General features: G+C 37.5%; 1 protein-coding gene across 2 annotated transcripts; it reads left to right on the top strand.

Moving 5' to 3' along the window:
* Positions 1-8,626: 8,626 nt before the first annotated feature.
* Positions 8,627-27,381, top strand: ADH7 (alcohol dehydrogenase 7 (class IV), mu or sigma polypeptide). Of its 2 annotated transcripts, none has more exons than XM_055296933.2 (9): positions 8,627-8,753; positions 14,330-14,431; positions 15,330-15,468; positions 15,787-15,874; positions 15,973-16,189; positions 18,872-19,132; positions 20,542-20,677; positions 24,023-24,161; positions 26,465-27,381. In XM_055296933.2, the coding sequence occupies exons 1-9, from the start codon at positions 8,700-8,702 to the stop codon at positions 26,487-26,489; spliced, it is 1,161 nt and encodes a 386-aa protein (XP_055152908.1). In that variant the 5' UTR covers positions 8,627-8,699; the 3' UTR covers positions 26,490-27,381. The 2 variants fall into 2 exon arrangements, with proteins under 2 accessions (XP_055152908.1, XP_055152907.1); XM_055296932.2 differs by lacking the exon at positions 8,627-8,753 and adding an exon at positions 8,836-8,942.
* The last annotated feature ends 389 nt before the right edge of the window (positions 27,382-27,770 follow it).

Below are 27,770 nucleotides of genomic sequence, written 5' to 3' on the forward strand. Positions count from 1 at the left end.
TAAACTTAATTTGTCAAGTTTCTAGAGAAGTTTCTAAACACTCTTAGTTTTGAGGTCCGTCTCCTCATGGACCACTAATAATCAGAGGGTTGATGCTAGGCTAGGATCACGCTTTGGGTGGCACTGCTAGTATGGAAGAATAGTGGTCTCAGATAGGCTTCACATGGGTCACTTGGGAAGGTGTCCCCAAACTTGTGTTTATTGAAAGGGGAATCATGTGGATGTTGTTCTGGCATTGTGTTTTTTTAAGAGCTTCTCAATTCTTTCTAATGTGCAGTGAAGTTGAAAAACATTGCTCCAGAATAATAGGCCTTGTTGTTATTTAAGCTTCATTTCTGTCAATTACTGACAAACAGCCAGATCTACATAAAAAGTAATAACCCTGAAGGTACAGACAGCTTAGACATTCTAGCTCTGTCCAGCTAAATTACATAAATAAAATTCTAGCTTTTATTTTTTAGAGCTAGCCCTGGCATTCATTAAAAAAAAAAAAAAAAACTCAAGGAATTTCTTTAAGACAAAATAACATTCTTTGCTCTGATATCAGCATTAGTTGACCATTTGATGTAAATTTGTTTCCTGTGTGAATTTACCAGAAGAGGGTACATTTTACAGTATGGTACACATGGACCTGTGTGTAAAACCAGACTTCATTTTACTACCTGTGGGAACTTGGGCCAGTTATCTAAAATCTCTGAGTCCAGATTCTTTTTTAAAAAACTTTTAATTTTGGGGGTACATGTGCAGGTTATATAGGTAAACATTTGTCATGGGGTGTTGTTGTGCAGATTATTTCATCACTCACTTATTAAGCCTAGTACCCATTAGTTATTTTTCCTGATACCCTCCCTCCTACCACCCTCCACCCTCTTATAAGCCCCAATGTGTGTTCTTCCCCTCTGCATGTCCATGTGTTCTCATCATTTAGCGCCTACTTATAAATGAGAACATGTGGCATTTGGTTTTCTGTTCCTGCATGAGTTTGCTAAGGATAATGGCCTCCAGCTCTATCCATATCGCAGCAAAGAATATAATCTCATTCATTATAATGGCTGCCTAGTTTTCTGTGGTGAATATGTACCACATTTTCTTTATCCAGTCTATCATTGATGGGCATTTAGGTTGATTCCATGTCTTTGCTATTGTGAATGGTGCTACAATAAACATACATGTGCATGTGTCTTTATAATAGAACAATTTATATTCCTTTGGGTATATACTCAGTAATGGGATTGCTGGGTCGAATGGCAGTTCTGTCTTTAGGTCTTCAAGGAATCACCACACTGTTTTCTACAATGGCTGAACTAATTTACACTCCCACCAACAGTGTATAAGCATTCCTTTTTCTCCAGAACCTCGCCAGTATCTGTTATTTTTTGACTTTTTAAAATGGCTATTCTGACTAGTGTGAGATGGTATCTCATTGTGGTTTTGATTTTCATTTCTCTAATGATCAGTGATGTTGAGCTGTTTTTCATATGATTGTTGGCCGCAGGTATGTCCTCTTTTGACAAATGTCTGTTCATATTCTTTGCCCACCTTTTAATGGTGTTTTTTGCTTGTAACTTTAAGTTTCTTATAATGCTGTATATTAGATTTTTTGTCAGATGCATAGTTTGCAAAACTTTTCTCCCATTCTATAGGTTGTCTGTGTACTCTGTTGGCAGTTTCTTTTGCTGTGCAGAAGCTCTTGAGTTTAATTAGATACCATTTGTCAATTTTTGCCTTTGTTGCAATTGCTTTTTGCATCTTCCTCATGAAATCTTTGCCTGTGCCTATATCCTGAATGATATGGCCTAGATCGTCTTCCAGAGTTTTTATAGTCTTGGGTTTTACATTTAAGTCTTTAATCCATCTTGAGTTAATTTTTGTACATGGCTTAAGGAAGGGGCCTAGTTTTAATTTTCTGCATATGACTAGCCTGTTATTCCAGCACCATTTATTGAATAGGGAATTCTTTCCCTATTGCTTGTCTTTGTCAGGTTTATTGAAGATCAGATAATTGTAGGTGTGTGGTCTTATTTCTGGGTTCTCTGTTCTGATCCAGTGGTCCATGTGTCTGTTTTTTGTACCAGTACCATGCTTTTTTGGTTACTGTGGCCCTGTAGCATAGTTTGAAATTGAGTAGCAGGATGCCTCTAGCTTTGTTCTTTTTGCTTAGAGTTGCCTTGGTTATTTGGGCTCTTTTTTGGTTCAATATGAATTTTGAAATAGTTTTCTCTAGTTCTGTGAAGAATGTCATTGGTAGTTTAACGGGAATAGCATTGAATGTATAAATTGCTTTGGGCACTATGGCAATTTTAACAATATTGATTTTTCCTATCCATGAACACAGAATATTTTTCCATTTGTTTATGTCTTCTATTCTTTCTTTGAGCAGTAGTTTTTAGTTCTTCTTATAGAGATCTTTCACCTCCCTTGTTAGCTGTATTACTAGGTATTTTTTTCTTTTTGTGGCAATTGTGAATGGGAGCTCATTTGTTATTTCGCTCTCATCTCATCTTGACTATTGTTGGTGTACAGTTGCTAGCGATTTTTGTGCATTAATTTTGTATCTTGAGCCTTTGCTGAAGTTGCTTATCGGCTTAAAAAGCTTTTGAGCTAAAGTCATGGGGTTTCCTAGATATAGGTTCTTTTCATCTGCAAGCAGGGAGAGTCCCGTTTCTTAAATGCCTTCCTCAAACCACATTTTATTACCTGTGGGACCAAGAGGAAGTTATCTAAAATCTCTGAGCCCTTGTTTCTTAAATGCATTCCTCAAAGGATCATTGTGAGTTTTCAATAAAATAACCCACAAAATTGATTATATATTAGTGTCTGGCAAGTGGTAGGATTACTCAAATATTAACCCTCACTCATTCCCAAGGCTGACATCTATCCGATATGCCCTGAAATGGCAAGTCAGCTGGCATCTATTAAATTAAGCTGTGGATCCACTGATTAATCAGTGCCATGTATTTTAGGTTGATAAATATTTTGAATATTTTGAATATTACATCTACCAATAGTGTTTCTTATGCGGAATCTGTTCAAAGTTATAGTGCCAGGCATTGTATATCAACAAATTGGTACCTTGTTTATCAATTATTCATGTACATGATTAATGTGAATCAGATTCCAGAATCTAAGCAAACTCAGAATCTAATCAAAATCAAGCTCTCAAACTTACATAGCTGAGAATTTTTTAGACCCAAGATAACCTCATCATACTATAGGAATCCCAGGGAGATGAGATTCAATATCATTCTGGATCTGCCCTTAACCACCTTAAAAACAATCTAAAACTCATGGAGCACCTGGGTGGACAGCAAAAGCAGAAATACCTGGTTCCCTGTGAGAGCAGCATTCCCTTTGTTCTCAGAAGGCCCAGACAGCAGTGAAGCTTTCACCAGTTCAGTAAGATGAAAGAAAACAGTTAAGAAGTTAATGAGAGTTGTGGTTTTTACCACATTTATAATATTGTATTAGTTTGTTGCAAAATTAATTGCAGTTTTTATTTTAAAAGTAATGGATGGCCGGGCGCAGTGGCTCACGCTTGTAATCCCAGCACTTTGGGAGGCCGAGGTGGGCAGATCACCAGGTCAGGAGATCCAGACCACGGTGGAACCCTGTCTCTACTAAAAATACAAAAAAATTAGCTGGGCGTGGTGGCGGGCGCCTGTAGTCCCAGCTACTCAGAGAGGCTGAGGCAGGAGAATGGCGTGAACCCGGGAGGCGAAGCTTGCAGTGAGCCGAGATTGCGCCACTGCACTCCAGCCTGGGCGACAGAGCTAGACTCCGTCTCAAAAAAAAAAAAAAAAAAAAGTAATGGATTACTTTTGCACCAACCTAGCTTCATGTGATATAATTATATTTGGAGACTTAGACCTCCAAGGACTTTCCAGTTCACCTCCTGGGTTATGTTGATCTACGTTTGGATCCATTCTGGCTTCCGATCTCTAGCAGCCAGAAATAGCAGCTCACTGGGGTGAATGAAGGAACTCACAATGACCTCTGTTGGCTGCAGCCTAGATGTGTGCTCTTCACTATCCCTTGCATTTCCAATTATCAGTTCTTATGTTTCATGTCTTAGGTAATACTGAAGTTAGTCTAACCTCTCCCACAGTGCAAGAGTTTGGTCTGTATTGTTACTTGCAGATGGTTGTGCCCTTTTCATGATAAGCAGCTCAAAACCTTCATAAGTTAACCTATTTAAGATTGGAATTCTCTTCTCCGTATAGATAACAAGTTAGTCTCAAGAGTTTCTCTCATGTTTCTACTTCCAGGCTTTAGAAAATACAAGGGGGTAAAACCGTGAGGAACCTTTTTTCTCCAAATAAAGGCTTGGCAATATGAAACAGGTTAAAGCAAAACTTCGAGTTGAGGTGCAGTGGGGAGTCACTGAGGTTTCGTCCAGGCTTGCCCCTGACCACACTGCTGCAGCATAAGGTGAGGTACTAAGTATGTACAAAGCTCTGCAATGAAGAATTGGTCCAAGGCCACTTCTGGTACTACCGTACCATTCCAGGAGCCTACTCTATATTTTAGTGACAAGAGTCCTGAGGGGACCTCCAGAAACAGATGCAAAGAGACAGCCTTTAACTTGACTTAGTGAGATACTGAACACCTCCCAGAGCCATGTCTGTCTTCTTCGCAAGGTTGTGCCTCCCGTCTTCCAGTTTTTAGGCACGCTCCCCTTCTAGTTGCTGTGTTTTGATGCCGGTCCTTCCCTGCCAGAAACAGCCTTTAGGCTCAGTCTCTGTAAAGAACTGCTAGGCCTTAGTGCCTTGGGGTCATTTTCAACATCTCCTTAGTTGCATACATCACAAAACTGATTCTCCTGTGCTTTTTTTTTTTTTTTTTTTGAGATAATGAGTAGGAAAAAAAAAAAAAGAGAAAACTTGGGTTTATTTTTTTCACAATCCTTGACCCCCTTGAAATGAAATTCCCATCAGCCAGCACACTGATTTCATGAGCTGAGTGAAGTGGAGAGTTTATGTGAAGCCTTCATCTTGTGAAAAATCTGCTTTGGATTATTTTCTTGAGTAGGGTGTGCATGCAGAAGCAAATTTTCTGAAACTACTAGGCACAATCTCCCACGGCAGTTCTGAAAGCTGGCACAGTGTGCCTGAAAAAGGATTAGCAAAAGCGTGACAAATCTGGGCAGAGCTGCAGAGGCCCAATCTCTGCCCTACTCCTGGCACAGCCTCATTCCCAGTTGGCTTGGCAGAGCTGATGGTATGAAAGGATGAGTTTCAGCTTGCATCTAGCCATAGGATTTACCACCTGAGTTTGCAGTGTTGGAGAAAGAGAATTTTAGACACAATGGCAAGAATAAAACCCCACCCTCAAGGTTTGGAGTTTACTGAAGTGGAGTGTAAATGAGCAGCATTCACCCTAATACTGGGTGTCTAGTTATATCCCACTCAGTAAGTACAATTGCATAACTATTTATGCTATTAAGAATGATTTAGCTGGCTGGGCGCGGTGGCTCACGCTTGTAATCCCAGCATTTTGGGAGGCCGAGGAGGGCAGATCACGAGGTCAGGAGATCGAGACCACGATGAAACCCCGTCTCTACTAAAAATACAAAAAAATTAGCCGGTCGTGGTGGCGGGTGCCTGTAGTCCCAGCTACTCGGAGAGGCTGAGGCAGGAGAATGGCGTGAACCCGGGAGGCGGAGCTTGCAGTGAGCCGAGATTGCGCCACTGCACTCCAGCCTGGGCGACAGAGCGAGACTCCGTCTCAAAAAAACAAACAAAAAAAAAAAACAAAAAAAAGAGAATGATTTAGCAATAAACAGAGATCCTTTCTTCCCTTCTCAACCTTAGGGAAATACCTATTTAATTTTCAGTTACTGAGTGTTTGCCAGTTTAATAAGCACTTCCACACTTGTGCTTTACAGCAAGTCCTGAAGTGGGTATTATTTCCTCCCTTTGTGAAGGTTGGAGCATTTAGTTTTCTCACCGTAAGTGCCTACCAATCCCTACCGGAGCAGATACCTAGCTCTTCTGACTGTAGTGACTCTTTCACTTCTTTGCTGTCATTATGAGACTGCAGTGAGAACACTTCTGGACAGGGTCCATAACAGAAAGCTGTTACTGAAGGGTGAAGGAGCAAGGCTGTGGGAGAGTAGTGCTGATAACATGACCCTGTAAGCCTCCCACACTTACAGACTCCCACACTCACAGGTGATGCAGAGTGTGGACAGGGTGACTGACTAGTCTCCATTTGCCTGGGACTCTCCTGGTTTGGGAACCGAAAATCTTGCATCCTGGGAACTTCCTCAATTCTGTGCACACCAATGGCTCGTCAACCCCTGTGTGGATCGTATTTTGCCTCTTTGGATTCATCTAAATTTCTGGTAGCACTTCCAGGTTCAAAAGACTTAGTCCTCAGACTCTTAGGAAATTCTGGCGGCTTCCAGGACCTCACAGTCAATTGCTGCAAGACAGCTTTACTGAGCCAGGACTCCGGGACATTTGGTCTCAAGTGGTTACATATTTAAATATTCGAGCAACCAATCCATAATAATAATAATCCAAGCAGCCAACTGGAGTCAAGTTAATAATAATGACATCTGCTACTGATTATGAATCAGGCAGTATACTTCAGTGCTTTCTGACCCTCACCACCAGTCCTCAGGACACCCATGCAATGTGGTTATCATTAGTCTTATTTTATGAATATGGAAGCTGAAGTCATACATATTCAAGCAAGGCTCCAGGCCCTGAACCAAGTGACTCTAATTCCAAAGCCGGTATTCCTGTAGTACACTTTTCAAAGTTCCTCTAAGTTCCCCTGTATCTTGACCTGAGGAAATTACAGCGGCATGGGTGCTTTGAGGTAATCATTAAAGGATTTTGTAAACTTTGGAAGTAGGACCAGGCTCACAGTAACTAGGAGATTGAGTACCCTAAGAGTTCTGGCCCCAGAATTTCATAGAAATACGGTGTTTAGAAGAAAGAGTCATCTGCTAAATTCTCTAAACCTAAAATTAAGACTTAGCTGCTATATATCCAAACTGACCAATTTTTTTTTTATTACCTTCCAAGATTCAGCTTTTGGCACTTTATCATCCAATCAAGTTTCATGGAGACTGGATTAGGACCATAAGACTTATTCAGATATTAAGCCTCACATGATACATTATTTTTTGTAAAAAATTTTTTAGATTAATATGCTACAAAGTTTTGCCAAGCCCTTAAGAGGGAGTTTATCAATTCAGCGCTTTTGTGTTTATGCTGTCACCACCCATGTTTGAACTCATTTTCTTTTGTTCATAAGTAAACAAGTTTTTGTTTGAAAGTTGAGACTAAGAATACCTGTCCTTGTCCACACCTGTTTAACTTTGTCTTATAGTGCCAGCAAACATACTGGAGTTCTTCAGCATTACTGCTAAAGCAATGGTGCTTACTCACAAGCCAAATCAACTGGCAATGCTTTCTCCTGGTGGATTTAATTTGGCTAATGAGTTATAGTAAAAAATTCTAATTACAAATTCTGAATTTGACATAATATATATTAAATTGGATGTACATTTACTATATTATATTGAGAGAGAGATTTGTGGAAAAAATATATACTTATTTTTGAAAAGAAACTTTTGTTTATATCTGAAAAATAAACTCTTAACAAATTTCATCTCTGGGTTGTTAAGAGTCCAGGTTCTGGATTTCATAGCTTGAACAGCTTTGTCTGAAGACTTAGAAAACCTGCTTCACTGGATCACTTAACAAGAGTAAAATATCTTTTGTGTAAAGTTTTCTTGGAGGTGATGGTGTACAAGTATGCTGACCACCTATTGTCAAAAATAACATCTATACTGGACATTCTTCTATAAAATAGTAGATCCAGAAGCTTCTGGTGCCATTGCAACTTATATTAAGAAGTAATGGTCTGTAGTGGTTAAACAGGTACTCAAGAAGACCTAGGTACTTGCCCAAGTAAATGGAAACCTTCTGGCATTTGAGAGCCGGTATGCAGGCTGGATTTCAATTTCTCTTGAGCCCCTGCACTGTATTACATTGGTGCCATAAACAAACTGTACAACCATAGGAGACAACTCTGTGGTTAATGTGATTTGGAGTCAGATGATGATTTCTCTATGTGCAGACACAGAAAGTTTTACTTAACTTTCTATACCTAAAATACTTAGAAACCATAGTCATCCATATTGATATTTTATATCCTCTCAACTTCTCTTGCCCAAACTTGACCTACAGTTGCAATTATTTTACATTCCCTTGGCTCTATTTTCATTTATATTTAATTCCAGAAACCACATCAAGTCCTTGCAGAATGAAGTAGAGTATAAAGAAGTAGAGATGTACACATGCATCTCTAAAATCAGCCGTGCCTAGGCAAAGCAGCCTGTGATTAAACACACAATACATTTTTCGTGATTGTGTTGAAGTGAGGTAACCTAACCTGTTTTTATATCCTTCAAAATAAGGTGGATAGGAATGCTTTCAGCCCTTTTCAATAGCTTTGATTATCCTGTTTTTGTTAGATCCCTCCTCTTGGTTTGATCATAGTAGTTACTGTACTTCTTCTTATAAGTTGGTCTGCAAAGGGTAGGGCTTGCAGAACATTGGAAAGTTGTGACGGCTGTGAGTCATATTGCTGAAGGCGGAACTTTCGAGCCAGACTATCTACGTGAAGGCATAAGATGCTGTTATTTACAACAGAGTGAACTGAGCATCAGTCAGAAAAAGTCTATGTTTGCAGAAATACAGATCCAAGACAAAGACAGGATGGGCACTGCTGGAAAAGTAAGTGGAACATTTCTGTCCCCTCGTCATCATTACCTAACGATGTGAGGCTGATACTTAGAACTTTGAATCCATTAAATTTATTAAACACTTGGAGATATTCCTTGAGGAATGAAACACTTCGTGAGCAGGCATACAGTGAGGGAAACACTGGGTACGGTGTTTCAGAGAATGTCAGTGGAAGCAGGGGTAAGTTGGAAATAGCATATCCAATGTCAGCAAGACATTGGAGGAAAATAGAGAAATTGATTTATGTTGGCATTATTCATAATTTGATTTCAGGATAACTGGGCAATTGCTCCAGGAAGCAAAATGTTTCCACAAGGACACTTCAATCGTCTCAGTAGCATGTGCTGCACTCACTGCAGTGTTCCATGGGAGACCAGGGTCTCATGCCCAGATGTTGGAAGAAACGTTCCTGCCATTAAGAATGGAAAATGCTAATTCCGGGATGCAAAATGGACAAGAAAGTGTCATGATTTTTAGGTTTCTTACGAATGTAATTTTTATCAAAATATATATTTAAAAATTCTTTAAAATCAAGACTACATTGTTGGTAAAGTATGTTTATTGTTTTAAAAACAACAGAGTTAGCAAAGTTGGTATTAACTTTAGAAACAGCTTTGCTTTGTTTTTTTTTATTTGAAAGTAGGTCAGTACAGTTCCTTGCTTTAAATGGGTACATAATTGCTTAAAGGACTAAATGTTTTTGTTTGTTTTGTTTTAGCTTGAACAATTTTGCATTTAGCTTGCTTAAGGTTTTGGAAAAATAAAGATGACATGAGAAGTCTGGGTAATGTGAGAAGTTAGGAGACTCTATGATGTTAGAATTTGAAATAAGTTTTACTAGAATTGAATAGAACTGGAATAAAACCATCCTAATTTGGGCCAGAAATCCAGCAAAACTAGATTACTTCGGAAGTTAATTTTGCACTATAGAAGCTAGCAACTCTACCCATGGAAATTAATGAATCTTAGAACTGAAAGGAATCTTAAAAATTTGCAACTTTAACCACCCAACAGATGCTTCAGGTCTGGTTACACTATTTCTAGAAAGTCAATATTCATCCACTGTAAGAACATTTCTAATGATGGAGAAGGTAGCCTCAAAGCAGCACTTTCCAATTAATAATACAGTGTATAATATATAAAGAGTATAAAAGCTATACGATTTTGATATATGGTCATGCAATAGTGTGGTTTGCATAAGGATTATATATTTCCCAAGTTTCTGTAGTGTTCCAGTGTAGCTCATGAAAGGAGTTTCCCTTTACATTGGGATTGATTTTTTCTCTTTATAATAAATGTTTTCTTTTTCATTAAAAAAGTAAAAGATAACTGTATTAGTTTCCCAGGGCTTCCATAACAAAGTGTCACAGACTGGGTGGCTTAAACAGCAGAAATTTGTTTTCTTGTACATCTGAAGGCTACAATTCTGAGATTAAGGTGTCATCAGGGTTGGTTTCTTCTGAGGCCTGTGTCCTTGGCTTGTGGATGACCCTCTTCTCCGTGTCTTCACATGATCTTCCCTTTTCCTAATCTCCCCTTCTAATAAAGACACCAGCCATACTGGATTAGGTTCCACCCTGATTACCACATTTTAAATTAATTACCTCTTGAAAGACCCCATCTCCAAATACAGTCACCTTCTGAGGTACTGGGGGTTAGGACTTCAATGTATGAATTTGGAGGGAGACACAATTCATCCCATACCAATGATTATTCTAGAAAATTTGGAAGGTCAGAAAATATGAAGGAAAAAAAATCAATCATAATATCACATCCCCAAACTACCATTTTTGTGTGTGTGTTTCCTTCTATTTTTCCATCCATAGTTTATGAAGCTGTACTCATACAATATACAAATATTTTATCCTATTTTTCCAACTTAAACATTTTTCAATTTATTACAATTTATAAACCTTTTTAAATGTCTAATTTCTGCATTTAACACAATTTATTTCTTCATTCCTCTATTATTGTTTATGTATTTTCCTCTATAAATAGTGCTGTGATGACATCTACTATATAGAGAGATTTTTCTAAAATTGGTATTTCCTCGAGGTAGCCTTTAAAAATGGAATTACAGGGTAAACATGTCACAACATCCTTAAATATCTTGATGTACCATGCAAATTACTTTCTAAAGGGTTGACATAGGTAAGATGGCCCATTTTACCATTTCTCTGATAATACTGTGTATTCTCATTAAGTTCTCATTAAGTAAAAAGTCATTATCAGAGCATGGTGGCTTGTGCCTGTAGTCCCAGCTAACTGGGGAGGCTGAGATGGGAAGATCACTTGAGCCCAGGAGCTACAGTACAATCTAGGCAACAAAGCGTGATATTGTCTTAAAAAAATTTTTTTTAATTCATTATAGACTTGATAGGCAGAGAATTGTATCTCATTTTTATTTTTTTAAAAAGGTGTTTTTATGAGTGAGAACAAACATGTCACAATCTATTCATTAATCTGTTGCAGTTTTTTCCACGGGTCCTTTGCCTGCCATGTATCTCCCAGGGTGTAAGTGTGGTATGTGGAAGTGGGAAGGAGTGTTAGGAGTGAAGTTGTTAACGCTTCCTCTGTAAATTTGAGTAAGCATTGTATTTATCAAATGTGATAACTTTTATCTACTTTGCTTTAATAGTTTCCCTCAGTACTATTTTCTGTCAATGTGGAAAATTTACTATTTCTCAACACACAAAATTTTAATTCTTAGAAGCTGTTTCCTGTATGACTTTTTTTAACTTTTATTTTAGGTTCAGGGGCACATGTGCAGGTTTGCTACATGGGCAAATTGTGTATCATGGGGTTTGGTGTACAAATTATTTTGTCACCCAGATAATAAGCATGGTACCTAATTGGTGGTTTTTTGATCTTTACCCTCCCTCCACCTTCCACCCTCAAATGGGCCCTGGTGTGCATTGTTCTTTTCTTTGTGTCCGTAGGTGCTCAATATTTAGCTTCCACTTAGAAGTGAGAACATGTAGTATTTAGTTTTCTGTTTCTGCATTCGTTTGCTCAGGATAATGGCCTCCAGCTCCATCCATGTCCCTGCAAAGGATTTGATCTTATTTTTTTACAGCTGCATAGTATTCTGTGGTAAATATATACCACGTTTTCTTTATCCAGTCTAGCATTAATGGGCACTTAGGTTGATTCCATGTCTTTGCTATTGTGAATAGTGCTTCCGTGAACATACGCTTGCATGTGTCTTTATGGTAGGACGATTTATATTCCTTTGGGTATATACCCAATAACGGGATTGCTGGGTCAAATGTTAATCCTGTTTTAAGTTCTTTGAGAAATGGCCAGACTGCTTTCCACAATGGCTGAACTAATTAACCTTCCCACCAGCAGTGCATAAATATTCCCTTTTCGCTCCAACCTCACCAGTTTATTTCCTGACTTTTTAACAATAGTCATTCCGACTGGTATGAGATAGTACCTCACTGTGGTTTTGATTTGCATTTCTCTAATGATTAGTGATGTTGAGTATTTTTTCATATGCTTGTTGGCCATATGTATGTTTTGTTTTGAAACATGTCTATTCATATCCTTTGCCCACTTTTTTATGGCATTGTTTGTTTTTTGCTTATTATTTTGTTTAAGTTCCTTATAGATGCCGGATATTAGACCTTCGTTAGATGCATAGTTCGCAAATATTTTCTCCAATTCTGTAGGTTGTCTGTGTACTCTGTTGATAGTTTCTCTTGCTGTGCAGAAGCCCTTTAGTTAAATTAGGCCCCTTTTGTCAATTTTTGTTTTCGTTGCAATTGCTTTTGGCATCTTTGTCATTAAGCCTTTACCAGGTCCTATGTTCAGAATCGTATTCCCTAGGTTATCTTCCAGGGTTTGTTTTTAGAGTTTTGGGTTTTAGATTTAAGCCACATTTTAAGTTAATTTTTATATATGATATAAGGAAGTGGTCTAGCTTCAGTCTTCTGCATATGGCTAGCCAGTTATCCCAGCACCATTTATTAAGTAGGGCATTCTTTCCCCATGGCTTGTCCTTTGTTATTTTTTTCTATCACTCTTAAGCATAAAAGTTACTCCATACTCAGTATGATTGATATTTACATCTTCACTGATTGATAAAATAGTTTGACTTTAAAAATAAATCTTGGGCCAGGCACAGTGGCTCACACCTGTAATCCCAGCTGTTTGGGAAGCCGAGGCTGGCAGATAACAAGGTCAGGAGATCGAGACTATCCTGGCCAACATGGTGAAACCCTGTCTCTACTGAAATACAAAAACATATTAGCTGGGTGTGGTGGCACATGCCTGTAGTCTCAGCTACTCGGGAGGCTGAGGCAGGGGACTCACTGAACCTGGGAGGCAGAGGTTGCAGGGAGCCCAGATGGCGCCACTGCACTCCAGCCTAGCAACAGAGCAAGATTGGGTCTAAAAAAAAAAATAAAAAAATAAAAATCTTAACAATGAATCCAGCTTGAATTTGTTTGGGAATGTGGCGTGAGATTTCTAACTTCAGCATCGGGCCATATTACACTGTAACCCGTAACATTTTCATTAGTAAGGCAGAGGGTAAATATTAAATTGAGCTACTGAAGGCTTTCAGCCACCCATCTGTTACAAGTGTATCATTTTTCACATTTAATCTTTTTACAAAAGAGTCACTTAAGAATCCATAAGAGCTCTCTAGGACTGTTGTGTTTGTTGACAAGATGAAGGTAACTTATTTTGCATCTGAACAAATTAATTAAAATATTTTTTAGGAGTCCTAGACAGATTTGGAGGTAGGAAGGGGGAAACAGTTTATCTGTGTGTGTCTGTCTCTCTGTCATAATTCAATAATCTTAGCAAAACCATTTAATTGAATAACTACAGCAAAACCAGTTGAACAACTGGACACCAGTCACTGGTATCTCCACACCTAGTTTCCACTGCTATAAGATGACAAGCTTTAACCTGCCTATCAAGCCCTACCAGGTGCAAGAACTGGGCTAGGTGCAAAAGGGATGCAGAGATGCAGACACAAATTCAATCATCCAGGAACTCACAGTCATAATCTATATGCTTCATGATGTTCATGGTTCCCTTCATCCTTACCATGCTAATAGCCTAATTTCTTCACCATTGCTATATGATTATATGCAGCTATTAAATACTGGTTTAAATTCTTACAGACAAGTCAGCAGCATTTTCTGTTTTATTAATTTGTCTCTTGTGAATAAGCGATACACACAGGACAATTTTGTTAATCTATTAGATTTGAAATTGTAACAAAATGACCTATTTTTGGGTGGGGGTATTATATGAACAGCAAACAAAAATCAATAAGTTGGGAAAAGTACCTCAGGTCTAGTCCAGCTCTGCATCTCATGTGCTAGGTGACCATGGATCCATCATTTAGTCACTCTGGGCTGCATTTCTCATACCTTAAGCAAAGGCACACACAAGATGATTTATAAGGCTTATAATACTAGTGTTTGATGAAAATCATTCTGGAAAACTTAGAATATTATATATGCTCTTCTGTTCATATTTATACTATTCAGGGAGTCTGTATTTAAAGGCATAATTCGGACCCATTATAACACTTGCCTATTTCTTAGGTTATTAAATGCAAAGCAGCTGTGCTTTGGGAGCAGAAGCAACCCTTCTCCATTGAGGAAATAGAAGTTGCCCCACCAAAGACTAAAGAAGTTCGCATTAAGGTAAGCGTGAGCCCTGGAGAACTTAAGCGAAAAGCATTATCAAACTTATATTGAATATAGCAGTGTTGTGAGGCTGGATTCTTAAATAAGGAGACGCTTCTCATGTTTGGAGTATTAATTCCTTTACTGGCTCTTGTATATTGTTAAGGATCTGGTTGTACTCGATGTGAAATTAATGAGTTCATTATCCTTTTAAAAAACAACAGTGCTAACATGCTTTATTATACCTTTGATTTGTTGAATTTTTATTCATATAGTGTCTAATTAAAAATGGTTAATAATCATAGCTAAAGACTTCTTTTAAAATCTTCTGGGAGTCAGATTGTTTTGAGGTTACTTTTCACAAAGAATGAGGAACTCACTTGTGCCTGGAGAAATGACAACTTTGTGGAACGTTTTCCTCCCTTTCTTTGGACAGAGCTTAACCTTGGCTTTGGACACCAGTTGTTGAGTAGGCATTGCTACCAATCTTTCTTTGACCCTCTTACTGTTACCTGAGCACAACAGTAGCAGTAAGATTTTGCTCTTTGCTTACCTTCTTGCATGCCATTTCCTCTATTCTTTGTTAAGAGAGCCCAATAAGGGCCTAGCTATAAAAATCTACTTTGGGGCCATCACATGGTAACATCTGCATTCTGGTTCCCTCACAAGAGCACCAGTTTACTACAGACAGGCACCAAGATTCAACCTAGGGTATAAGGGAGCAATATAAGTTCCGTCAGAGAGGGATCTTGTCTGATGGTTGATTTTTGGCTCAGAATCGTCTAAGAGTAAATGTTGTTATATTAGGCAAAGATATTGATTAAACAATTATAATTTCTTCAAGAAGTTAAATATTCTCCCAACAGTGAAATGATCAGTTTGTTGATTGGTGCAATGTTTTTGTCTTTGAACACAGATTTTGGCCACAGGAATCTGTCGCACAGATGACCATGTGATAAAAGGAACAATGGTGTCTAAGTTTCCAGTGATTCTGGGACATGAGGCAACTGGGATTGTAGAGAGCATTGGAGAAGGAGTGACTACAGTGAAACCAGGTATATGCAGGTGTCAAACCACAAGTTCGAAATAATTAGGCTTTGATTAGCCTATCAAAGGAAATAGCACACACTAGGAATCATTAGAGGGATCCTTAACACAATTCAGGGAATTAAAAGGATACAAGAATGGATTTTACTGAGTAATGTTTAATTTGGCAAAACCTCAGCCTTTAGAAGGCAAACCTTACGGTGTTTATAAACCTTAGAATATCTTTTTATAAGTTTTACCTATAGTATGGGCTCAATTCACATTTGTTAATTTCATATTTTAACATTAATGAACAGCATCTTATATCATGATTTTTTTCCCTGTAGGTGACAAAGTCATCCCTCTCTTTCTGCCACAATGTAGAGAATGCAATGCTTGTCGCAACCCAGATGGCAACCTTTGTATTAGGAGCGAGTAGGTTTCAGTCATTTTTATTTTAATGTTATTTAAATTTTTCCTATGCTAATTTTTGAATTGAATTAATTAATACGTGTATTTGATGTATCAAATAGTATTACTGGTTGTGGAGTACTGTCTGATGGCACCACCAGATTTACATGCAAGGGCAAACCAGTCCATCACTTCATGAACACCAGTACATTTACTGAGTACACAGTGGTGGATGAATCTTCTGTTGCTAAGATTGATGATGCAGCTCCTCCTGAGAAAGTCTGTTTAATTGGCTGTGGGTTTTCCACTGGATATGGGGCTGCTGTTAAAACTGGCAAGGTAAGAAACAGGGTAGGCTAGTTAATTTGTTTCTTCTTTCCTTTTCTTAAATGATTTCCTTGGAATCTTGAAGGGTATGGAAAAAAACATTTTTAAAAATATATTGCATATTCAGGCTGCCAAGCAGCACAATGCCAAATCAACTAAAAGAAAAATAAAAAATTCAGATTAGAAATTTTCTTTTTTTTACATTTGAGAATATTTATTGACTATATTTCCAAACTGCATCATTTCTCCATCTTTAAAATATACCCCTTCCCCATCTGTTAAGTTTGTTAAGATAGAATGATCTCAGTATTTCAGTTACAGCAGAGGCTTTTTGTCAGCAGAGCTTTTACTCCTAGTTTCTTGTCAGCTAAGTAAGATTTATTGTATAACTACAAAATAGAGTAGTAAGTACATTACCAGCTTCTCAGAAAAAGTACAGTTATGTCAAATCACCTGTTATAGATAATATAAAGAGCAATAAAATCATTAATCATTTGGATTACCACCTATAATGCATATCAGAAATAAAATACAGTAGTATTTGTTGCCTATTATCAGTAATGCTGTTACTGTTCACCAAAACTGATTTCTCAATATACACTTTTCCATCAACTGTGATAGTAGATAGGATCCCCGGAATTTTAAATTAATCACATGAAATTTTGCAAGGAAATTGGAGTTCAAGGAATTAAGAATCTTTGACCTAATACAGTATTAAAAGAAAAAATGTTTATCAAGAAATACAATTGAAAATGAAATTTCTAGATTTAATTTTTGTTTCTTCCACATCTCCTTCAGACTCAAATTTCTAAAATTTATATTTGTATCTAAATTTATTTACAAATGACTCAGTTATGATTTCTTTATTTCTTCTATTAAAAAATGGGATATATGTGCAGAACGTGCAGGTTTGTTACACAGGTATACATGTGCCATGGTGGTTTGCTGCATCTATTGATTCGTCCTCTAATTTCCCTCCCCTCACCCCCCACCTCCTAACAGGCCCTGATGTGTGTTGTTCCCCTCCCTGTGTCCATGTGTTCTCATTGTTCAACTCCCACTTATGAGTGAGAACATGTGGTGTTTGGTTTTCTGTTCTTGCGTTAGTTTGCTGAGAATGATGGCTTCCAGCTTCATCCATGTCCCTGCAAAGGACATGATCTCATTTCTTTTTATGGCTGCATAATATTCCATGGTGTATATGTACTACATTTTCTTTATCCAGTATATCATTGATGGCCATTTGGGTTAGTTCCAAGTCTTTGCTATTGTAAATAGTGCTGCAATAAACATACGTGTGCATGTGTCTTTACAGTGGAATGATTTATATTCCTTTGGGTGTATACCCAGTAATGGGATGGCTGGGTCAAATGATATTTCTGGTTCTAGATCCTTGAGGAATTGTCATACTGTCTTCCACAATGGTTGAACTAATTTATGTTCTCACCAAAGTGTAAAAGCGTTCTTATTTCTCCATAGCCTCACCAGCATCTATTGTTTCCTGACTTTTTAATAATCGCCATTCTGACTGGCATGAGATGGTATCTCATGGTGGTTTTGATTTGCATTTCTCTAGTGATCAGTGATGTTGAGCTGTTTTATATGTTTATTGGCCACATAAATGTCTTCTTTTGAGAAGTGTGTGTTCATATCCTGTGCTACTTTTGGATGGGGTTCTTCATTTTTTTTCTTGTATATTTGTTTAAGTTCCTTGTAAATTCTGCACATTAGACCTTTGTCAGATGGGTAGATCGCAAAAATTTCCTCCCATTCTGTAGATTCACTCTGATGATAGTTTCTTTTGCTGTGCAGAAGCTCTTTAGCTTAATTAGATCCCATTTGTCAAGTTTGGCTTTTGTTGCAATTGCTTTGGGTGTTTTTGTCATGAAGTCTTTGCCCATGTCTATGTTCTGAATGGTATTGACTAGGTTTTCTTCTAGGGTTTTAAGGGTTTTGGGTTTTACATTTAAGTGTTTAATCCATCTTGAGTTAATTTTTGTATAATATGTAAGGGAGGGGTCCAATTTGAGTTTTCTGCATATGTCTAGCCAGTTTTCCTAGCATCATTTATTAAATAGAGAATCCTTTCCCCATTGTTTGTTTTTGTCAGATTTGTTGAAGAGCAAATGATTGTAGATGTGTGGTGTTATTTCTGAGGTCTCTGTTCTGTTCCATTGGTCTATATCTCTGTTTTGGTACCAGTACCATGCTGTTTTTGTTACTGTAGCTTTGTAGTATAGTTTGAAGTCAGGTAGCATGATGCCTCCAGCTTTGTTCTTTTGGCTTAAGATTGTCTTGGTTATATGGACTCTTTTTTGGTTCTATATGAAATTTAAAGTAGTTTTTTTCTAATTCTGTGAAGAAAGTAAATGGTAGCTTGATAGAGATACCACTGAATCTATAAATTACTTTGGGCAGTATGGTCATTTTCACGATATTGATTCTTCCTATCCGTGAGCATGGAATTTTTCCATTTGTTTGTGTCCTCTCTTATTTCCTTGAGCAGTGGTTTGTAATTCTCCTTGAAGAGGTCCTTCACATCCCTTGTAAGTTGTATTCCTAGGTATTTTATTCTCTTTGTAGCAACTGTGAATGGGAGTTCACTCATGATTTGTGTTTTTAACTGGAGGCCCTTTTCGGGTTTCACTTTTTGACCCTAACACCTAAAATGTTCAAGAACATTCCTCTCCACAGGTCAAACCTGGTTCCACTTGTGTCATCTTTGGCCTGGGAGGAGTTGGCCTGTCAGTCATCATGGGCTGTAAGTCAGCTGGTGCATCTAGGATCATTGGGATTGACCTCAACAAAGACAAATTTGAGAAAGCCATGGCTGTAGGTGCCACTGAATGTATCAGCCCCAAGGACTCTACCAAGCCCATCAGTGAGGTGCTGTCAGAAATGACAGGCAACAATGTGGGGTACACCTTTGAAGTTATTGGGCGTCTTGAAACCATGGTAAGACCCAAAATTTGAGAAGCCACAAAATGCCCAAGTTATTAGATATGCACAAGGTAAATTTAATTTTCTATAACTTTATTAAGTCAATGATTGAAAGATCTCTGCGACTGTCAGTTTTACTCAGGCAAAAACTGATAATCACATAGCAGTTTTGCCTAAAAAGTCAAATAGTTAAGAGCAGGTTCACTGGACCGAAGTTAAATACTATATCATACCACTCTCAGCTGACTAGATGGCAAGGTAGTCAACCCTTCTAGATAATTGTTTTAAGTATGATCTTCCTTGTATGTGTAGATTTCTTGGCAAAAGCAATTCTATCTCTTGAATGTTAGCAAAGTAAGCATCAGAAGGTGACTGAGGAGAGGTGAAAGGGATTATTCCAAATGTTATGGTCTCTTCCCCCAAATCTGTGATCCATCGACCTTCTCACTCTTTACACCTGAGCTTTGTTGCCCTCATCTGAATTCCCTTAGAATATGAACCTTCAGTTTTCTAACCATGCCTCCTGTATGGCAGCCCGCAGCACCAGACCTTCAGTTAGGCCTGGAAAACAGATCCAAGGTTCCTGGAACTAGAAAGCTCCAGCCTGGCATAGTGTAAGGAGACTTGGAAAAATAGAATAAAGCCATTTTTGCTCAAGATTGAGTAGCAGATTAACTCATCTTAATACTTTTGGTAATTTAAGAATAAATAGTCCTTAATTTATCATTGTTGTCATATTCCTTTCCTAGTGAATCACTTAGATTTATTTCATATCAACAAATAGCATTCTAGGTCATAAGTTTATGAAGCCGTACATGATATTGGATATATTATTACAGTCGATTGATTTCCAGTTGCTACCTGATGAAGGCTGGTCTCTAAAAACAATGTCATCTGTTGCTCCAATCTAGCAAGTATTAAATTATTAGTTAATAACTGGATGGGTTATGACTAGAAAATGTGAGGTTAGTCTCAGAAATGTTCCCAAGAAAAGGGACTCTTTTGTCCCACATTTTAGTATTTTATTTAATTTTAAGACTAAACTTAAAAAGAAAACTACACTAAATGATTTAGTATATTTAATTCAATTTAGTTTAGTTCATATGGCTTTCTAAGGCTTATCTGAAGTGGTGATATTGGTATGAAAGTATCACAAGAATTTTCCCTGTATTTTAGTCCATGGTACACTGAAAATGCCACAAACACTGACCACATTGACTGCTGTTTTCTGCCTTAAGGGGCAAATGTGTATAGAAATTTAATTAAGGACTAAAGTTGCACTGAAATTTTTTTAAAGCAAGTAAAAAACAGAAGATGGCTTAATTTAATTTCATGACTTTGCCATAGTACATAGGTCATTTCAGAGCTTATGTTACACTGTAAGAGACACAGGAAGCAAACGATCTCCTCCTTTTTAAACTCAGATTGATGCCCTGGCATCCTGCCACATGAACTATGGGACCAGCGTGGTAGTAGGAGCTCCTCCATCAGCCAAGATGCTCACCTATGACCCGATGTTGCTCTTCACTGGACGCACGTGGAAGGGATGTGTCTTTGGAGGTGAGGAAAGCAAAGCCTCTGGATGTTGCTTGGCAAGTGGGAGGAGCCTGTTTCCTCAGGTCTTTCTTCCAAGAATGAGTATGAAGTGATCTAAAATGGAACTGTGACCATAATAACACAAAAGATAATTCTCCACTCCTCACCTTGATGTAGGACTAATATTGGTGGACGCATTTTTAATATTAACAACTGCAACTCAAGTTCCCCAAAGGCCTGAATGAGAGACACCAGTAGTGTTTCTATAGGGATGAATTATGTGACAGGAAGTTCTGATTTAATCCATTATTATTAATATACACAAGAATGTGTATTAAAATGAATTTATTTGATTCATAATAGCACCAACAAAAATCCTGGACCCAAAGCCAAAACCAGCAACAACAAAAAAAGGGATTGTCACATTTTATGGGAACATTTCAGATTCACACTGGAAGGACTTAGATTATCACTCAACAATTAATATTGTTTTAGGAAAGATGGAGCCAGAACCACTCTGCTCAAGGCAGATGACACAGTGAGTCCTTTTATTTCCTACCTCCACAAAGTCTTGTTTTCTAGTGCCTTCATACAGAGTTGTACTGAGTGCTTTGAAGGTACTCCCAATATTAGAGTCTGCCTTATACAATATAAGAGAATAGTAACTGTTCGAGTACTTGTTAAGAGTATAAAAAGGAGAAAATAATTGTTCTTCACTTAAAGAAGTACATAATGTAGCAAGGAATACAAAAACAAATATAAAAGAAAGAATATATAAATAAGTGTAGCTATAGATATTATAAAACAAATTATAAGAGGAGTTTTTTAGCATTTATTCTATGTTAAAAGTTTTACATTAATGTGTTAGTTTATTTTATTCCTCAGTAACTCTCTGAGGAAGCTACTTAATGAATAATAAAACTGAGACTTGGAACTATTAAGTTTTTTGCCCCTATAGCTCTCAAGTTGAGAACTGAGATTTAAAGCTGGTTCATGGGAGAACAAAGTTTTTCCTCTTTCTGCAACATTACTTGGGGCATAAAAAAGCAAGAGGCTAGTTGGTATGGATGAGGTTTTATAGAGAAGGCTTCTTAGGGAAAATAAAACTTGAATTGAAGAACAAAACAATAAGAGATATAAGAAGTTGAACCTCCTTGCTTTGACTATTTGTGGGAAGTGGGAAGATTATAAATTATTCAGGAATATTAGAGCTAAAATTCAGTTATTCAGCAAATATTTGTTGAGTGTATACTGAGTACAGGTACCACTGTGTATACAGTGTACCATTCCAGGAGCTAGGAACGGAGAAGAGAGAAAACATACTAAGTCTCTGATCTCAGGAATTGTGAGAGTCCTCTCATTTTGGTATAGAGAGACTGACAATAAATAAATGAATGCAGAATACACCATATGGTTACAAGTGCGAAGGATAACAATAGAGGATGGGTAATGGGCAGTGCCAGAGGGCTGGGGTGGAGGTGGAGGCGAATGCTATTTTATAAAGTTCAGGGAGGGCCTCCTTGATAAGGTAACATTGGAGCAAAAACATAAATAAGATATTCAGAAATCTTGGGAAAGAATATTCCAGGAAGGGGACATAGTAAATACAAAAGGGTGTTGGCAAGAACCATAAACACAGGGAAAAGGTCAGTATGCTTACAACAGAGTGAGGACAGAACAACAGTCACAGCTGGGGTCAGAGGACCTTAAATTATATGGGGACTTTGGGCCATTGCAAGATTTTAGGGGTTTATTCTGAGAGAGAAATAAAACCATAGAGGCTTCTGAGGGAGGTGTCACCTGATCTGACTTCCATTTTAACACTCTCCTTCTGGCTGCTCTACAGGGAATATTCTAAATGGGGCAAAGGGACAAGCAGGGAGACCATGGAAGAAGTTATTATAATGCTGGAAGGAAAGGATGCTGGCTTGGAGTGATGGGCTGGTGAGAAGTAGTCAGCCCTTGACTACATTTTGAAGATAGAGCCAATAAAATTTGCTGAAATAGTTACTGTATGGCAAAAAGAGTAGAATCCAAGATTTTGGGGCCTAAGCAACAGGAATCATGTCACTATCATCATTTATTGAGAAGGAAGACTATGGAAGGAATAGATTGGGGGCTCTGGTGGAAGTGGAAGAAACCAGGAGTGGTTTGGGGCAGGTTGCACTTTTGCACCTGTGAAATATCTGAATAAAGATGTCTACAAAATGTAGGCAATTGGGTATGAGTCTGTAGTACAGGTGGAGGTTTAGGATGGGCATAGAAACCTAAGTGTTTTAAGAGGAGTATATCGAAAGCCACAAGACCAGAGGAGGTCACTCTAGAAGTAAATGTAGATAAAGAGTAGAAATGGACCAAGGACCAAGCCCTAGGAATCCTCAGAGTTAGGGGTCTGGAAGATGTAAAGGACCCAGCAAAGATCTGTGGAAGAAGTAACTAGTGAGCAAGGAAAGTGACAATGATGACGACGATGATGTAGTATCTAGAAGCTAAGGGAACAGAGTGTTTGAGAAAAGGGGAGCCACCAACAGTATCAATTCTACCTAACAGTTCATATAAGAGGAGGACTGAGAAATGACCCTTGTCTGGGTCAAAATGGAGCTCAAAGATGACCTTGATGATAGCTGTTACAGGACAGTGCTGGGGGCAAGAGCGTAATCAGAGTGAGCTCAGAGAGGATGAGAGGAAAGGAACAGGATCCAGAAACAATGAACTGGAGACAATTCTTTCTGTAAAGTAAAGAAGTTTCTCTGCAATAGAAGCAAAGATATGGGGTGACTGGAAGGAGATGGGGGTATCAAAAGAGTTTTTTTAAACTTTGTTTCTTTTTAATTTAATTTAATTTTTATTTTACTTTAAGTTCTGGGATACATGTGCAGAACGTGCAGGTTCGTTACATTGGAATACAAGTGCCATGCTGGTTTGCTGCACCCATCAACCCATCATCTAGGTTTTAAGCCCTGCAGGCATTAGGTATTTGTCTTAATGCTCTCCCTCCTCTTGCCCCCCAGCCACCAACAGGCCCTGGTATGTTTCGTTCCCCTGCCTGTGTCCCTGTGTTCTCATTATTCAACTCCCACTTATGAGTGAGAACATGCGGTGTTTGGCTTTTTGTTCCTGTGTTAGTTTGCTGAGAATGATTGTTCCCGGCTTCATCCATGTCCCTGCAAGGACATGAACTCATTCTTTTTTATGGCTGCATAACTTTTGTTTCTTATGCTGGGACAAATACAGCTTATTTGTACACTGCTGGGAATGATTTAACACAGGAAAAGTCATAGTGCAGGAAAGAGAAGGAAAAAATATAACATAATAAAAGGTAAAGATTATTTAGTAACGTCTAAAGAGAAAATGTGTGCTTATTTACAGGTTTGAAAAGCAGAGATGATGTCCCAAAACTAGTGACTGAGTTCCTGGCAAAGAAATTTGACCTGGACCAGTTGATAACTCATGTTTTACCATTTAAAAAAATCAGTGAAGGATTTGAGCTGCTCAATTCAGGACAAAGGTAACTGTTTCTTATGATGATCTTGTCTCTTCTCCACAGGCTACTTTTAAAATTTAGTACTTATAAATGTGCCTGTTTTCTTCATATTTTATTTCTAATTATTTAATCTAGCCAGATTGATACAGCTAATTACTTCTCTTTACCCACTGCATTAGTGTATTTTCATACTGCTATAAAAAATAACAGCCCGAGACTGGGTCATTTATAAAGCAAAGAGATTCAATTGACTCACAGTTCAGCATGGCTGGGGGCTTCAGGAAACTTATAATCATGGTGAAAGGCAAAGAGGAAGCAAGGCACCTTCTTCACAGGCTGCAGGAAGGAGAAGTGTCAAGCAAAGCGGGAAGAGCCCCTTACAAAACCATCAGATCTTGTGAGAACTCACTCACTATCATGAGAACAGCATGAGGGAAACTGCCCCCATGCGTCAATTACCTCCACCTGGTCTCTCCCTCGACATGTAGGGATTATAGGGATTATAATTCAAGATGAGATTTGGGTGGGGACACAAAGTCTAACCATATCACCAACTTAGTATGCCATTGTACTATATTAATCAATTTTTTTAAATCTTTTGGATTTTGTTTGTTTACTTAGTTGATTTCATTGTGGCTATTTTTATTTCATCATAAAGCTGCTAGTTATTTCAGGTAGGCCACAAAATTTCCTTATTTTACAGTTTTCAAAGTGCTTTCTCAAATGTGCATTTTTCAGACCCCTGTAGGCCAAGTATTATTTTTACCGTTTTTAGATGAAGACCAAGGTTGTGAAAGCAAATAAATAACTGGTCAAACCTCCTGGGGTAGTGCCAGGATACAAACTAATTGCAAAACTTGTGCTCTTTTGACCATATAACAAACTTCTCTGACAGAGCTTGGCAAGCTTTGGGTAAACATGGGTGTGATGATTACTACTCTTGTTGCGTCTGAGGGTTGGGCAAGGGTAGAGATCAAGTATGAATTCGTGCAAATTTTATCTACAACATCTACCTCATGGAGGTCTCAAACAGCAATCAAAAAGCCTGTCTGCAAGATGAAATGACTTTCACTCATTGGGTCTATAAATAATTATTGAGCTTCCACTATGTGCCAAGGACTTGGATTTAATTAGTAAAAGGAACTGTATATTGAGATCCAAATTTTTACTAATTTTTTTTTACCTGAGAGCTTTTTCAATGTTGTGTCTTGTCTCCACATTTGGTCTAGCCTACAGTATCACCATATTATGAACATACATTTTTTATAAGCAAGTAAACAATGGGATTTTGTAAGAAAAACTGTCAGAACCAGTCAATACTACTTTGCTCAGATAAGCAAAACTAACAGCTTAGTATGGCCTGCTTGGAAAATAATTACTGTTTGTTTTCCAAAGAAACATAAATTCTGCTTTCAGGAATTTTACTTCAAATATCATCTTAATGCAGGGACATCCAAACTAACATTTGTAAACCTAAACTCTTCAATTTCCACCTACTTCCTGCACAGCTCCATTTGAATGTCCCACTTGGAAATATTTTTTCACCAGTAATTTCTATCTCAGTCATTATATTATGCATTCTTTTATAGATGAGAAGCCATAGCATCATGTCTGACTTCTTTTTCACTCTTGCCTACTACATACAAACCAATTCTAAGCCTTGATGAGGCAACCTTTGGTTTCTCCTTCAGAATCCCTCATCTCATTGCCCATGCTCATTGCTTTAATTCAGTCTAATCATTTCTGACATGGACATGGTAGTGAGATAATAGGTTTTCCACCTTCTGTATTAAAATACACTCCAGTTAGTCTTTCACTAAGCTGCCAAGCTCAAGTTTTGCCAAAATGTCAATGTCTTAGCATGGTTTTGAAAGCCTTTATGATTGAACTAAAACCTATCTTGTTTCAACAGTTAAGAATTTGGCATTCATTCTATCATCCTCTGCAGCAGACTTTTGGGATAAAGTGAGGGAAGTAGGTCTCATCTATTTGCAGGATCTCTTGGGCATCCAGAAATCTAAGCATACTGGATTACGTTTCCTGTTCACATGTTCCTAGGCTTGCTCATGCTTTCTCCTCAGCCTGGAAACCACTTCCCTCTTGCTGGCATACTGAAATTATACTGATGCTTTCAGAATTAGCTCAGACACCCTTATCAGAGTTGCGTAACAAAGAAAACTATTTGTTAAGGACTTTGAGCCCAAAGGATTTCCAATAACAGAATTTACTTGAAGTTTCTATGACAGATAGAAAGGACAATTGTTTATACTATCCTTTCTTGAAAGATATGAAAACAAGTCTTTAAAAACTCTCATTTTACATTTCAGCATTCGAACCGTCCTGACGTTTTGAGATCCAAAGTGGCAGGAGGTCTGTGTTGTCGTGGTGAACTGGAGTTTCTCTTTTGACAGTTCCCTCATCTGAAATCATGTATCTGTCTCACAGATACAAGCATAAGTAGAAGATTTGTTGAAGACATAGAACCCTTATAAAGGATTATTAACCTTTATAAACATTTAAAGTCTTGTGAGCACCTGGGAATTAGTATAATAACAATGTTAATATTTTTGATTTACATTTTGTAAGGCTATAATTGTATCTTTTAAAAAAACATACACTTGGATTTCTATGTTGAAATGGAGATTTTTAAGAGTTTTAACCAGCTGCTGCAGATATATATCTCAAAACAGATATAGCATATAAAGATATAGTAAATGCACCTCCTAGAGTAATATTCACTTAACACATTTAAACTATTATTTTTTAGATTTGAATATAAATGTATTTTTTAAACACTTGTTATGAGTTAACTTGGATTACATTTTGAAATCAGTTCATTCCATGATACATATTACTGGATTAGATTAAGAAAGACAGAAAAGATTAAGGGATGGGCACATTTTTCAACGATTAAGAATCATCATTACATAACTTGGTGAAACTGAAAAAGTATATCATATGGGTACACAAGGCTATTTGCCAGCATATATTAATATTTTAGAAAATATTCCTTTTTGTAATACCGAATATAAACATAGAGCTAGAATCACATTATCATATTTATCATAATGTTCAATTTGATACAGTAGAATTACAAGTCCCTAAGTCCCTATTCACTGTGCTTAGTAGTGACTCCATTTAATAAAAAGTGTTTCTAGTTTTTAACAACTATAGATACACTGATGTATCTATATATATCTATAACATGTTGAAAATTCTTAAGAAAATTAAAAATTACATAAAATGTTTTGTGGTGATATATTTTTAAACAGGCATTTTTATGTTGTTATTGAGCTTTTATCTGTTATAAACAAAAGGTTGAAGCACCTGAAAACATAAAAATACTTTGTAAGACACATAAGAAGTTGAGTGGTCATAGCAGAAATTAAGGCTTCCAATGTTAGGGTATAATATAGATTGGACACTTCTACCATGGTAAATTGCAAAATGTCCAGGTATTTATGAACCACTTTTACGTGACGAATATTTCCCAATGAAAAGTGGCATGAACTCAAGGAGTAAAATTTCCTTTTTCTTTTACCAGTTTGTCAATCTAGGCTTAATCTAGGTTTGAAAAAAATAGCTGAAAAGTGTAAATAATTATTTTGAAGTATCTTCATCATCAGCTGGGTT

The sequence above is a fragment of the Symphalangus syndactylus genome, chromosome 10, assembly GCF_028878055.3.
Source record: "Symphalangus syndactylus isolate Jambi chromosome 10, NHGRI_mSymSyn1-v2.1_pri, whole genome shotgun sequence".
Classification (NCBI taxonomy): domain Eukaryota; kingdom Metazoa; phylum Chordata; class Mammalia; order Primates; family Hylobatidae; genus Symphalangus; species Symphalangus syndactylus.